A 16,458-nucleotide genomic window follows, 5' to 3' on the forward strand; every position below is an offset into this window, starting at 1 on the left:
CCTAAGGAGTGAGAATGAGGAGAAACTCTGAAAGTTAATGTCAGAGAAAGAGATAGACGGAAGGTGGAGAACACGCGCGGTGGAGAGCGTCACGGTGCAGGGTTTTTAGGGGGGTTTTGAATTTTCGCGCTTTGGGTTCGATTTTCGAATATAGGGTTGGGGAGGAGCGTTTCGGAAATGGGACCCACGTCCCTGTCTTCTTCGCTGCTTTTCCCGAGGAGCTTTCTTTCCTTTTTTTTTTTTTTTTTGTCTGATTCCACGTTTGACACCTTATTTAATACTCGTCACTTTTACTAGTTCACTATATTAAAAATAAATTTTATTTTTACTTCTCCACTTTAATATATCAAGGAAAGATCAATTTTTTTTGTTTTTGTTTTACTCTTAACATTAATTAGTTATTTTTAAATTATTCTTCAATTTGAATGAGACTATACGCCAATTAATATGGGTATTATAGTAAAATACACATTTCGCTTATTAATACTTAAGGGGCGTGCAAAGTCAAAAGTGGATAAGTAAAAGTGAACGGAGGGAGTATGATGGAGTAAGATATTAAGTAATTATTTTTAAGTGTCTATTGTACTAAAAATAAAATTTTATTTTTATGTGTTTAATTTTAAAAGTAAGAGATTAATTATTATTTTACATCTACTTTATTCTTGTTATATTAAGTAGTACTCTCTGTCTCAATTTATATCACTATATGACCCTTCTTCTTTTTAAGTCAACTTCGAAAAGAATGATACATTTCTATATGCAGTAACAATTCAGCTTAAAATTTATCTTTTTATTCTTAATGAAATAAATTCTAGCCACATAAATTTTTATTTTGTTTTAGCGCACAAGTTTCAAAAGTCTTTCTTTATTTTTTAAATTTTGTGCTCAGTTAAACTCTCTCACATAAAATGGACGATGGGAATACTATTTATTTCTAATTCATTTCTCAATGCGTGAGAGGACTTATAATAATTAGGGTGTGCCAAGTCCAACATAGACAAGTAAAAATGGCTGAAGGGAGTACAAATCAAATCTGTAAACTTAAATTTTTTTAATCTGAAATTTTTTTATTTCAAATAAAGCCATAGATTATGTTTACTTAATCCTCCAGATTTGTTGAAACAGATAAGCAATCGTTTTTTAATTTATAATAATGAATTTTCTATAGAATATATATACATAATATCTATCATCAGTCTATACCAATGTGTCACAAAACATATACTTTGTGTATGAAAATTGTATGAATATCAATGTGGCTGTCTTTTGCGTGTTTTAATTATATATATCTCGCTCAATTGCTTATGATATATGAAGGGATAAAAACGTTGAATATGTATATAATTGTATATATAAATTTTGTAAAGTTATAATTGCATTACAACAACATAATACAACTTGAATTCAATACAACTTTGAATCTCGAAATATGAAATTTAATGCAACAACAACAACATTGTATACAAGTTTCATACAATATTAATACATTTAATACAAGTTTGATTGTAATCTCAATTTTGAGAATTCTTTATCCCTTTTGTCTTATCAATGGAAACTATTGTTGATTACTTAAATATTGTCTATTCACACACAGGGATGGAGATAGATTGAGTAATATCAAAATTAACTCATAATATATATTCATGACCTTTTTTCCGAATCGATGGAAGTGTGGAGCGAGAACCTAGATTGAATAACTTAGGTTTTGGTGGGGTTTTGCCGGCAATGAAACGGGGCATCGGCGAGCGACTTATTTTTTCCGGTTGTGATTGTGATAGAGAAGGGGAAGTGAAGGTCTCGTTGTTTTTTTTTTTCCCCGGATACATACGCATCGTATTTTTTTTTATTTTTCCGACCGTTATGTTTTGTAATTAAGTTGATATGTTTTGTAAATAAGGAAAAGTATACTTATGTTTTGTAATATAAAGTTTTAAGTAGTATTATTAGGTCATTTTCCCTAGAGTATTTTAATATCTTCATCAGTCTAATAGGTCAAAGGATCTGGGCGAATTCAATGTGGCTGTCTGGTGTTTTAATTTCGATACAATTGCTTATGAGAAGGGAGTTGAATGTGAAGAAACTTTTTTGTAAAGTTATAATTGCATTGTAATTTGAATTCCTTAACTGAAATATCACCTCATTTACATGGATTGTATAGGTACTTTTGTTATCAATGGAAACTATTGTTGATTACTTAAATATTTCTATTAGGGGTGGCAAAATCAACTCATTAAATCATGACCCGCGCAACCTGTTTAGGTTTGGACGAGTTAATGACCTGCTTATTTTATTAACTGAGCTCATTTTGACCCGTTCAATTCAGTTCATTTAAAAACTGGGCTGATATGCAGCCCAGATTGACTCATGAGAAACTTTGTTTAAATATTTTTAAAAAGATTTTTTTTTATATTTGATATGGCATATATAGTCATATACTCCCTCCATTTCATATTAAGTGATCTTTTAGGCTTTTTATTTTATTTCAAAATAAGTGACACTTTAGGATTTCAAGAAGAAATTAATCCTATTCTTCCAAACTTACCCTTATTTATAATCAAGAATCATTAAATAACTTTTCTTTTTCTAAGCATTAATTAGGGGTAAGTTAGTAAAAATACTCATAATTTTTTAGGAGTAAGTAATTTCTTAAAGGGTGTGTATGAGCTAAAAGAGTTACTTATTATGAAATGGAGGGAGTAATAAGGAAAAAAGTTTTTTTTAGGTATTCAAACAAATTACTTTATAAGAAAACAAACAAAGAATATAAAACTTAGTTAGAATTGGACGGGTTGAATTATGACCTAATTTTTAGACCATTTCAGTCCAACCAACCCATTTGACACTCTTAACTCCCAAATATGACTCAGTTCCGATTATTTTTTGTTTTAGAATGTATTAAGTCAAACACTTAGACTCTCTACACTATGGAAATTCTACACAAAACCCCCTATTCTTTATGATTTTTTATTATTTTTTTTTAAAAAGAAGATGAATATTTTTGTTGAAAATCTTTATCCACATCTTTGAATAAAAAATAATAAATACTTTTTAAAATATGTATCTTATGAAACTTTTAAATAGGAAATGAGAACAAATTACTTAATAAGATGCTAGAACTTTCATGCATTTGGAAAACTACTTTATCATTCAAAACTCTTAAATAGAATGATGTCATCTCAATTTTTTACCTCTTATCATCTGCTAACTAAGTGAATCTAAGATGATTTAAAGCAGAAGAATAAAGGGAAACTTACATAAATGATAACATTTTGGGGTTATTTTTTTAGGTATAACTACACTTTAGCTAATTATATTTCGTAGCTACAGTAGACGCACGCTACTGTAGATTGTAGTCAACATTTGGATTGTATTCAAAATTCGGTTGTGTCAGATTTTGGTGTATTCAAGTTAAATTTCGCTGTATTCAAGTTAGATGTATTCAACTAAGTTGTATTTAAGTAAATGTATTCAACTCAACCGTATTCATTTGTAGCTACTTTTACACTGTTTTCACTTTATTATATTTAAAATTGATTGTATACAAAAAAAATATCTTTCAACATACACCCCCAAACACTGAATTTTGCACTAAAAATTAACGAATACACTCAAAAACTTAATATAAATATAAAATTCACGAGTAAAAATGTTGTCAAATTCTCCTCATTGTATACAAGTCGGATGTATTCAAATTTCAAAAATCGGTTGTATTCAATATTTACATGGCTAGCTCAAAAATCATTGTATTTAATATTTAAAATGGCTCTCTGTATTCATAAACGACCTCGCTGTATTCATGAATACAACGAGTAACAGAAACCGTCACTCCCATCACCACCAACAACAACCCTTGCCGCCATCCACCACAACAACACCATTACCACTTCTTCTCCTCTTCATCGCCTACGACAACAACGAAGGCCATCGCCGGAGCTTACTTCTCCAACAAACCACAATAACAACACCAACCACAACAACAACAACAACAACACCGTCACATTTTTACAATAAGCTAAAATAAAAGAGTTGTAAAATAAGCTAAAATAAAAGAGAAAATAAGAAAGGAAGAAACAAAACAAATTAAGATTTAAACCATTCACTGAAAGGAACAAAACAAATCTTCACCGAAAGGAAGAGAAGATTTAGATGAGAGACAAAAGTGATAGGAATTGAGGAGAGAGAGAGACCAGATGTGAGAGAATGGGTCGAATCGGGGATACATTCCTCTTTTCATTGTATTTTACCTTATAGTTAATAATTGTCATTAACATACAAATGTTAGCTATGGGAAGTAATTAAATCAAAATATAGCTACTAAATATAATTAACTACTAGTGTTTGTCAAGCCATGTAGATTTCCCAAGAATAAATAGATATACTAGCATGAAATGACAAATTTTTATTGTTGCTCACAAATCTATAAGGGGCGGATGCATCTCTTCGTACCTTTTCTTGTATTTAGCTACAGGCAGGTATACGTGGTCGCACAAATAATAAAGTGATAAAATTAGAGCGTCAGACCCACAAAGACTTGTGATTTACCATTAACTAAATTTAACTATCCTAATTTCCTAAACAAGAGATAAACCCTAAAGTTATGCTTATAAACTAACTAAAATGAAAAGAAAACAAATAATGCACTCTAACCATGAGAGAGCATATTTTTATGTTATCAATAAGATGAAATCGATCTAGGACTATGAGCTATTTAACATTCACGTTGTATTTTTAATTGATTCAACTTTTTAATTTATCCAAATTTTTGATTGACGGGATTAATATTATCCGTAAGTTTTTACACGCCTATTCAAAAATAGACACATCACAGATAATAATGGTAGAACTACATTGCTCTAATATTGCTGTGATTATTTCGATTATAAATAATAATGAAACCATTATCAACGTAACTTCGAAGGAAGAGATATAAAAGCAAGCTGTAACATGTTTACAAGTAAAAGATTTCACATAAGGTAAGTTATTTTTTCTCCGTTTTATACAACAACGATGACATCCAGTGGGATCCCGAGTTTCCCAAAAACCCTCACCTCAAATTTTATGTAAAATATATTTTTCAAAAGGGATATTTTACGCTAACCAATTTTTATACTGAAATTAAAATTAGAATATATTTTGAAAAAGTATTCTGCGCCTACACGAATTACTCGAGCCAATAAATTTCGAATACCAAAAAGAAAGGTCTTCAAATACAAAAATAAAAGAATCCCCTTCCGCCTCCGTCACCTGTTTCTTTAAATGCACAAGTAATTTTCTCCTTTTCTCCATGATGTCAAATTTCTGAACCAAAACATTACTACCAAAGAGTGTTTAAATCATATGAATACTAGTTTCCAAATTCACGTTAAGCTAAAGCACATGCAGGATTACATCTCGACTTAAAATTTCCCTGGATAAATAGTTGCCCCCGTCAACTACATTATAAACTTCACGAGCAAAAAGTATTACATCTTCCAAAAATAAATTGACTGGCAGTAAAAAGAAGGGACCGTCTCCTAAGTCGATTAAAGTTCACAAAATGCAAGGACCTACAATCACATGTGTTTCACAATGCAAAAATTGCCCGCTCAACTCAGAAGCAACTCCAGATTCTATACCGATACAATTGCAGGCTTCAGCCAAGAATGGGGAAGATACGCGTAACGTGCTCCAGTGGAACACTATCAGCAGTATTTTTCTTGAGCTCTGGATGGTTGAATTCAGTGCGAGGAAGGGTGATGAGTTGGCCCTTACCCTGACCTTTTTCAAGAACCCAACCATAGTTCGATTCGTGGTGCTCAAGGAACTTATCCAACGCCAGACCCTCAATGTTGATAGCCTGCCAATATTTATTACATGGTGATCTGTAAAGCACATCATAATGATAGAAGAGGAGCGCTATAAGGTAAAATCAATGTAATAGACGCATGCTGGCATTCCACAAAGGCTTCTTATTCAATAACAAAGGGATACCTATTTTGGGATTATAAAATTGAAGTAAAAGAGAGACCTCATTACAAGCATGAAATTATAGAATCCAAAGTTCCTCCAGATTACTACCTTTCAAGACTTTAACATTATTTTTAGGTTAACATAATATATAACTTAAGAATTCTTTTTTTTGTTATTCTTTACTGAAATGCAGGTTTTAAGTCATTTTCTTTTTTAGAAAGGAAAATAATTTACCAAGTTGTTTAACCGATACTTTTCTTTAGAAATATTCCATCACTTGCAACAGATAAATACAAGTAGGATATAAGTGCTTACGAGTCTAAACCATTTTTATAGTATAGAACCGGTAAAAACAGAGTTGCAAATGCAATAGAGCACATGTCCACTTTACGAGTCTTTAATCTTTCAAAAGTTGGATGTTTTAAAAATAAAATGATCAACGATTATCAGTCATACAGAAACTTCATAGACGTATACATGATATTTAAACCATCCAATCCTCTGACTTCTCAAGAAGTGTGGCCAGTCAAAATCATATTAACAGCATCATCTTCTTATTTTTTCAAACATATTTTCTCATCCAATGATTCAGAATTTGTGAGCCTTTCGAGTTATTTCAAGTGGTCGCACAAGCAAACATCAAAATAGATACTAATACCCAAGCATCATGGAGAAAAACATACCTCGGCAAGAATCGTCCTTGGAACCTTCTGGTAGGTTATTGAAAGGACATGAACAGCATATGCTCGAATTGCTTGTTCGAAACCTACAGTTCACACTTTCTTAATATAAATAGCATTCATTTTTCTATACACCAGCAAAAGGGGGAAACCCCTGTATAAAGACATGTTAAGATAGAGAAAACCCTATAAGAAAATAAAGTTATCATAGGTCAAAATTCTGATATAAATTGTAGCTAAATCTATGATGTACATAAAGAAGTAGGAGAAAAACAAGAAATTTAGGACAAAGGCAACAGTATGGCACAAGCCTGAGTTAGTCAACACCAACAACATACCCAATGAGATCCCACAAATGGGGTCTGGGGAGGATGGGGTTTACGCAGACCTTACCCCGACCTTTGTGGGGTAGAGAGGTTGTTTCCGATAGACCCTCGTCTCAAGAAAGCGTTTTCAAAACAAGTTTGAAAAATACAAGAGTAAAGAAGCTATGATGAAAATATCGGAAAAAAAAAGAAAAATATTGACATATGGATAGTACAAGAGGGATCAAGTATCTAACAAAAGTCCCTCTCAGACCTTGTTCCCCATGTTTCTATTCAAGATGGTCCCACAAAGTATCCACTTTCATCAAATAAAGGAAATAAATTGAATTTGCAACATTCAAAATCTGCCAATAAAAGAGACAAGCATGTCTAAATGGCTGGCTGTTAAACAAATCTAAGGACAAAATAATAGTTTGAATGCACAGAGACGCATAAAAAGCAGTTTCTCTCTAAGACTTTGGAAGTTAATAATAATTTTATTTTATAAATTTGGAAGTTAAACATTAAATGTAATAACACAAATACAGAATACAATTAGCATTGGGAACTAAAGAGTTTTCAAATGAAGTTACCGAGATCATGTGATTAATAGAAAGGATTGGAATACTAGATATCATATATCACTCAATTTGCTGTTAAAACAGTATAAAGATTTAGATGGGGCCAATTCCATATTCTCAGCGCAAAGAAACTCAGGTATGTTAATAGGTTAAATTTCTACATCTACAATTAAAAATTAAAAGTTAGTAGCCTAAGCAATGCCAGCTAATTAAAGGACTCTGTTTGAAACTCAAAATCCCACCATGGAACTCCCTTTGTTTTACAGTGCTAAGCAAATCTTGAGAAGTGTAATACTTTTTCAAAGTAAACAGGTTCCCTCATTGTAGCAAGAACCGCTGCTATTGAACATCGTCAGTGAATGGAGGATTAAGTATATGTTGACAGAATATCCAGATCATGTGGTTAATATGAGGGGTTTGGGAAATTAGACACTGTACTTCATTCATTTCGTTGTTAAAAACAGTAAAAAAAGAATAGGTCGGGCCAAGTGCAGATTGTCAACAAGAAACACTCACGAATTCTTTTTTGGGTGGTTAAAAACTCAAGGATATTAATGGTATTATATCAGCAACATAAATTATTACTAATAAATAGTGGAATAAATAAGGTGAAGGAGATGGTTTAGGACGCAATCCCTTCATGAAATTGCCCTCTCTCCAGAATTCTAAGCATGTCTCGAAAAAATTTGTACTTTCTTGTAAAAAAAAAAAAAAAAAAAAAAAAAAAGGTTTCTCATTGCATCCAGATTGCTACTATTGAACAATGTTGGGTGAGATGTGGATTAATGCATTCAGTGTTACCAGGAACAACTTCCACTATCTGGCGGCTGTTTGCAGCTTCATCCCAAAATTGGCGGAACCTTGCAGTCTGCAAAAAGATGTGTGCACTTGTTCAGTGAAAAATTTTAAACTGAAAGAGAACTTTCAGGAAACACAACATTTCATACCTCTAAGTAGTGTGAGAGAACAATTAGTGTCTTGAATTGCTCTTCCATTTGCTGAGGAGTGAAATGAGAAAATCATTATGATAAAATAATGATAGTACTCTGCATCTAACTCAAGTGAAGATTTATATCTAGATATCAAAGCATGTGTTTAGCCTTGCTCCCCCAAAAGCATCATAATGACCGAAACAAATCCAGTGAATAAAAGAAAAGAAAAGAAATTAAAGGCGAAAAGTGTTTGGAGCAGGAATAAATAGACCTCTATGGGAGTTACAGCAAAAAGAGTCGATACATGAAAGTGCCCCTCAGAAGGAAACCAAGCATCAACAACTATTCCTCAATCCCAAATTTGTTTGAGCCAGCTATATGAATCCTAATCCTCAATATCCATTTGGATGCATTTCATAAACAAATAGGAAACTGTACTAGCTAAAAAGACCAATAGAAGGAAATGAGGTTTTTCTAGTGAAGACATTAGAATATTCAGTCTTGCAACCTTTATGTTGCAGATATTGTTTCACTAGCAGCCACCAAATCTCAGACATCATTATTATCCATTTATTTGTTTCAGACTTTTCTGTTTATCTGATTTCCTCAAACCCAGCACGGAGGACATTTCTGAACCCATACAGCAACAATCCTTCCCAAACCCCTAGCCAGAAAATAATGATGCAATATACAATCAATCTAGTTGGATTCCAGCAAGAGACAACAAATGAGTACTCAAAATATGAGCAAATCCATAAGACAGCGAACAAATACCCAAAATTTGGCAACCAGAAAGAAACAAAAGAAGGAATTATGGCGATAATGGAACCAATTATCTCAAAGAAGATCCTTTCAGGTTAAAGATTCCTATTGACTTGACGGAAGATCTTTTTGGGTTTTTCTCATTTTAGAATTATGTCATAATGACCACTTGCCTCCTTTTTTGTTTTACATAAGCAATGAAACAACTGTCAGGTTGTGTTGGCGGAACTAAGTAGTGTCAAGGGTTCAACCGAACCCCGTTCGCGGAAAATTACACTGTGCAAATAGAGTAAAAGTGATCTTTTTTGGTTATATGTGAGCTGTTGGATTCCCTTGACATGAAAGAAATTCAAGCATAGTGGTAAAAGGGGTTCAAAATTGCTTTAAGTATTATGTTCAAATTACAACTCTGACATTCTAGAACTTTTTTCAATGCCCTTATATATAAATTTCTGGTTCTGCCTCTGGTGTTAGGCATGAATGAGAATAGCTAATATTTCTGGTAACAAAAGCATTTTGCGATCGGCATACATCTTTGTCTGTGATAGTTTTTATGTTTTCAAACCACACTCCATTCAGAGTACACGAGACAAGCATAATTACAATTCATCTTGATCAATAGGGAAGTCATAATAAATGCAACTTCAAAGATATATACCACTCGTTCTGGGATTAGGAAGAGACAGAGGCTGAAATCTGGAGCTGGCATTGCCATAAGGGCCTATTGATTCAAACAAATAAATAAGTTAGATAAATAACAAAGGCAACGAGTAACTTGATAGGATGCAAGACAAGAATCAAACTTGATTGCACCTTAACCAAAATACGAGCAACAATTGGTGTACTCATCCTCTCCGGCTCAAACTGTAACAAATAAAACTCCAAATAAGAAAAGAATTGGTTGTATCACCAAATTCAATTATTACTTCTTTAAAAGAACGACACAAACCTGATAAAGACGGAGCAGGCAAAGGTTTGCATCCAGATTGTATGTTTGAGACGAAACCTAATTTCACATTAAACTTACTCAATCAAAAACAACAGAAATTCAACAGGAATCTAAAAAAAAAGGATGAAACCCCATTATAAAAAGATCAAATTTTGGAGTCATGAACATAGTAAATTAGTGTAAAGTGAAAAAAGGATGACAACCCATTATAAAAAGATCAAATTTTGGAGTCATGAACATAGTAAATTAGTGTAAACTGAAAAAAGGATGACAACCCATTATAAAAACATCAAATTTTGGACTCATCAACATAGTAAGTTAGTGTATACTGAAAAAGGGATGAAAACACAATATAAAAAGATTAATTTTTGGACTAATGGAGATAGTAAAATTGGTGTAAACTGAAAAAAAGAAAGATTAAAACCCATTATAAAAAGATCAACATACTAAAATTATAAACTGAAAAAGGAATGAAACCCCATAATAAAAAGATTAATTTTGGGAGTAATAGAGATGGCAAAATAGTGTATACCTGTTCATTAACATAGTTTTCAAGATCAGGGAGGATATCAGGGTTGTATGGGTTAACGGCAATGAGTTGCTCTACAGTGATAGCCAGCTGTGACTTGTCGTTACTCATCTCTTTTCCCATTATATATGTGCCTTCTTCTTTGGGGAGAATCACAATGTATGGGATTTTCTGAAAGAGGGGGTGTGGCAGTTTAGCTCAACGGAGGTTTTAGGGTTTGAGGGACTGAGTAGGAGCTATTCACTTGTTTGTCTAATGACTCATATACCCTTCAATTCTTTTTCTGAAAAAATAACTAATATTAGAGTTAATACCTCCAAAAACTTTAAATCATTCCATGTTTTGTCAGTTTAATACTTAGGAGCCGTTTGGACATGATTTAAAATCGTGAGATGAAATCATGATTGGACATTTAATTTAAATTTCTTAAATTGTATTTTTTCTCATAGACATAAAAACCCTACAAGTTGTGAAAACGATCAAAACTTTCGCAATTCTTATACAATCTTATCAAATAAGAAAGTCATAGTTCATAACAAAATTAATACGCTACTAGAAGGTCTTTTTAAAAAATATAACATCAATTGATCAAATTTTAGTTCAATAAAATGGAAAATTAAACATGAGTTGTAGTGTAACTACTCTATAATATAATCTCTCACATGGTTGGTAATAGCAAATTTATTATAAATATACTATCAACTTGTAGATCTTTTAATATTTGATATAGATGGTTGGTAAACATGATTAGTATATATATCTACTAACTTATGGATCTATTTTTACAAAATATAAACTTATGGTCAACTATTATATTTAAAAAGTTTGAAATCATGATTTGGAATCCCAAATCATACCTTTTTGGATGATTTAGGATTTCATCTCATGAGATGAAATCGCGTTTCCAAATGCGTACTTAAACCGCGGGCTGTTGTTGTTACCCTAAACTATAACATTTCTTATCCAAAATCCCGATAAAGTGCCAAGTGACATGAAAGTGACTTTACTTTCTTTGTAGGGATACGACATCAGACCCCCCTAACTATGGCAAAATTTGTTAGTTTACACATCTAAATTATGCGAGGGTTTTATTACCCCTTAACTTAATTTTTCCGTATTATTTACACTCTTAAACTATGTGAGGGTCCAATTACCTCCCCCCCCCCCCCCAACCACCCTCCTCGAACTTAAACTTTTCGTATTATTTACACTCATAAACTATGTGAGGGTCTATTACCCCCCTAAACTTAATTTTTTCGTATTATTTAAACCCCTAAATTATTTTTGTCCAGTTTTTGTTGTTGTCTACGTGCAGTTTTTGGTCTTGTTTTTACTGTTGTTTTTGTGGATTTTTGTTCTAGTTTTGGTTGTTGTGTTTGGTGTGGTTCTTTCTGCAATTTCAGTCCCGCGTTGATCCAATGGCATGAACAAGAACAATAACTTGCAAGTTTCATGCACCAAATAAATGAATGAAACTTGTGCAGAATACCAATTTTACAAGTATGACAATTTTATAAATGAAGGAAACCTTTTCAGAATACCAACTTCACAAGTATGACAACTTCATTTATGAAGGAAACCTGTGCAAAATATCAAGAATACTTTTATCTATATTAAAACGAGTGATGCAACTTCAAAAATACAAAAATCAGTGCACTTAACTGTGTAATAACATCAGCTTAATATACACAATAGGTTAAATATAAACCAATGCAATCTTGACAATTTATTTTAAGGGGTTATAGGACCCTTGAATAGTTAATAGGACCCTCGCATAGTACGGGTGTAAATAGTACAAAAAATTAAGTTCACGGAGGTAATAGGTCCCTCGTATAATTTAAGCATAACTGGCAATTTCACCATAGTTCGGGGGTTGGGTTTGGGGGGGGGGGGGGGGGTGTTCATATGCCTTATTCCTTCTTTGTATGTGTGAGAACTCAGAAATAGGGCAAATAGAGCATTCATGAATAGTTTGGGGGTTTGGGGTTTTCCGGGGGTGGGGAGTGGGGGTGTTCTTGACCTTGGACATGAAACTTACAAGTTGTTCCGTATAAATTTGCTTGTTTAGTTGTCCATTAAGAAAAGATACCTTCATGCCCATTTGGTGTAACTCTAGATCCAAGCGTGCAACAATAATCAAAAGTGAATTGACGTAAACTTCATAACTAATGAAATTCTTTTTTCATAATCTCTTCGACTTCTTGAGTACAGGCTTTTACTACCAATCATGCCTGTATCTTTATATCTACCCATCCACTTACGTTTAACTTTGAGAACCCATTTGTTCCAAATAGCTTTAAGTTCAGGTGCAAGGTCAACTAAATCCCAAATTTGGTTAGTTCTCATGGACTCTAATTCTTCTTTCATTGCTTTTATCCGTTCATCTTTTTCAAAACTCGTTAAAACCTCGATCATTGGGCTCATTCATTTATGTGGGAGATACCAAAAAAACGTAATCTTAAATCTCGTAAGAATGTTTAGATATACATTTTCTAATACTCTTATGTAATTGATTTTTTTTTTGTACCAATGGTCGATCCTAGGCGCAGAGCTAGTAAGGGCCGAGGGGGTTCGTCGGCGAAAAATTATTCTCTTTATACATGATTAAAATTATTTTTTATGTGTATATGGTAGATGTTGAACCCCCTTTGGCTTCTTTGTATGTTCATTTCTTCATATTTTGAACCCCCTTTGTGAAAATCCTGCCTCCGCCATTGGTCGACCCTACTTGAAAGGATGATGGAAAGTAGACAATTCTTTTCCTTGGCTTCCCACTCGGTGTTCGGATACGCATTGGGCCTCGACTAAATCCGAATTCGCGTTGGAAAGCAGAGAGTTTTACCTGTTCTTGGAAGCTTATTCCACAATTAGTAATGCTTCGTATTTAGAACCGAAGGAGAATATACCCAAAAAAGGAAAGTTAAAGCTGGATATTAGATAAGTAATTTTACTTGAGAGAGTGATGCTTTCACAAGGGTCCAGGGATGTGTTGACGTTTGAGATGGTTAAAAACACTAGCACCTTGCTGTTTTTGCCGGTAAATATATGTCTTGTTTGAATTGTCTAAACTATTTAAGTTCTAATGCAATATAATTTATTAGAAAAGTGATTAAACAAATCATTTTTTATGGATATACAAGAGATAGAGGTAAAGTCTGCGTACACTTTACCCTATCCAGACCCCATCTGATGGAATTTTACTGGGTTGTTGTTGTATATATAAGTGATGGTATAATTCTACGCGGACAATTTGCACGATTGCCCTATTAGGGGGTGGTCTTTAATTTTTGCCCCTCAAATTGGTGGTCTTTGCCCTTCGCTAAAATTCCTTGGTTCCGGGTTCAAACCCCCGCTCAGTAAAAAATTTTAAAAAAATTTGCAAGGTAGGATTTAAATTCGCAAGGTAGAGTTTTGCCTGCAAAAGACAGAGTAAAAGAAGGAGGGAGGTAATCACGAAGAAGAAAGAATAACCACCTCTCTCTAGAAAACTCCCCATATTCCTGTTTCATCAAATGCTCCAATCCCTTACCCGGCGAAAACCGATTTAAACTCCTATTGTAAAATAGTACTAAGTTTTTTTACTACCCCTAGTGTGAAGTAGTTTTTGGGGTTCCCTTAAACCTCCCTCCTTCTTCAAATCATGTAAGTTATTTACTATGTTTTACGTACTAATCTCCCTACTACGTAAATTATTTTGTGATTATTATGTTTAAGTAATTACTTCTTTAAATCCTTTTGTGACTATTATAAGTAATTACTTCCTGATCCTCATGAATTTGTTATTCTTAGTATATGGTTATTCTCTTAAACTTAATAACCTCGATGGATTAACTCTTCTAGGTTTAAAAGAGTAATGGTTTAATGGTCTAAGGACGATGTTGGCCATGGTTACTGCCGGGGTGTAGTTAAAGAAGGCGCTATTAAGAACAAAGGTTAAGAGAAAGAGATGAACGGTATAACAAAATTAGGCGGGCGGACAAAAACCATAAAAAAAAAAAAAAAAAAACCGTTCATTTTTTACTTTCAAAAAAAAATGAATCTAAGTGCATCCAAGATTCTAGTCCATTTCAAAGAACAACAGAGAACAATACACGGTAGACACGAGCACGAAATGTACCTAGAAGAAGAGTTTTTAGATCGGCGGAGACCAATAAAATATAAAACCATCGGGGAAAAAGAATGCCTATAGAAAAACTCCGTTATTCTCCTCCCGAATGAGGCAATAAAGGAAAAATATTAAATATAAGACTCGCATGATCCACAAAGATGGAATCTTTTTTGTTTGTTTAAAAACCTATAATGATATATGTATATATATTTTAGAGAATCATTATAAGGAAGATTTTCCAATGGAATTCCATATACTTAGTATATATATACAATTTTACCGTATTAAGAAGTTAAGAGAATAACCATATACTAAGAATAACAAATTCATGAGGATCGGATAATTACTTATAATAGTCACAAAAGGATTTAAAAGTAATTACTTAAACATATAATATAATTTACGTAGTAGGGAGATTAGTACGAGAAAACATAGTAAATAACTTACATGATTTGAAGAAGGAGGGAGGTTTCCTTTCGGGAACCCCCATATATATATATATATATATATATATATATATATGTTTACTATATTGGAGCATTATAAGTATATATGGTTAGTATAACTTTTAGTAACTTAATATATATATATATATATATATATATATATATATATATATATATATATATATATGTTTAGTTATATGTATATATATATATATATATATATATATATTTTTCAAGTATATAACTTTCTAGTTTTTATGTAGATGTATATTATAAGTATATTCTTAGTATATTTTAGGTAGATTCCTAACTTAATATAAGTAAAAATATGAACACAAGTAAATAGAAGAAAGCTCAATGAGTCATATATTTTATTCATTCTTGGATAACATTTATTTACAAGTTGTAGTTTTGTTTAACTTGCAAATAATACATGAGTTGCAAAGAAATAGTAGAATAATAAAATCATCAATTTTCAATCATTTGGTTAATTTCCCCCATATCATATTCGATCATGGAGATATCTTCAAAGTCTCCCATTTGATCCGGTCCACTTGCTATCAAATCTTCAATCTCTTCCTCTTCGCCTTCCTTCGCTTCTAAGTTTTGGTTGCGTCGCTCTGATCTAATCCAATCGCGAATGCACACTAGTACTTGCAAGCTAAAGCAGGATAATGAGTGTCTATGGTCTCCAATTAGTTATCTTCCTTGACTAAATGCACTCTCCGAAGCTACAGTTGATACTTGAACCGTAAGGATATCTCGAGCCATTCTTGAGAGTATCGGATGACTTGCCTTTTATATCTTCCACCATGCTAAGACGTTCAACTCATCTAGTTCCTTGATATCCACATTTGGCTGCATTAAATAAAAGTTATATTCATCAAAGTTTGCACTACAAGAAGGAGTTGGTTGTGAATGTAAAACTTTTAAATGTGACAAACCTAACAAGCCCTTTTTGCTACTTTGAGAAGTAGTAGGGCGTGGAGCAACGAGTGTAGCATGTTCTTCGAAATTAGAATAATGAGTAAAAACTTTTCTAAACTCGGCATCAATAGCGAGTTCGGTTTTTCGACTAAAGATGGTTGAACTTCCTCTTCAATTTCTAAAAATGTACAAATTTGACCAACCAATGCTCTAGTATAAGACACTTTTAAACAAGGATTTAAAAGAGAACCCAATATAAATAAAGTTGGGATGAAAAAAATACTTCTTAA

The 16,458-nt window shown here is 32.7% G+C and overlaps 1 protein-coding gene across 1 annotated transcript; it reads right to left on the reverse strand.

Moving 5' to 3' along the window:
* Positions 1–5,384: 5,384 nt before the first annotated feature.
* LOC132037081 (eukaryotic translation initiation factor 3 subunit K) lies at positions 5,385–10,856 on the reverse strand. Its single transcript, XM_059427536.1, has 8 exons — positions 10,691–10,856; positions 10,159–10,215; positions 10,023–10,073; positions 9,868–9,930; positions 8,463–8,513; positions 8,317–8,383; positions 6,633–6,715; positions 5,385–5,836 (listed from the first exon to the last, which is right to left on the reverse strand). The coding sequence occupies exons 1-8, from the start codon at positions 10,808–10,810 to the stop codon at positions 5,633–5,635; spliced, it is 696 nt and encodes a 231-aa protein (XP_059283519.1). The 5' UTR covers positions 10,811–10,856; the 3' UTR covers positions 5,385–5,632.
* Between the last annotated feature and the right edge of the window lie 5,602 nt (positions 10,857–16,458).

The sequence above is a fragment of the Lycium ferocissimum genome, chromosome 11 (assembly GCF_029784015.1).
Source record: "Lycium ferocissimum isolate CSIRO_LF1 chromosome 11, AGI_CSIRO_Lferr_CH_V1, whole genome shotgun sequence".
NCBI classification, from domain to species: Eukaryota; Viridiplantae; Streptophyta; class Magnoliopsida; order Solanales; family Solanaceae; genus Lycium; species Lycium ferocissimum.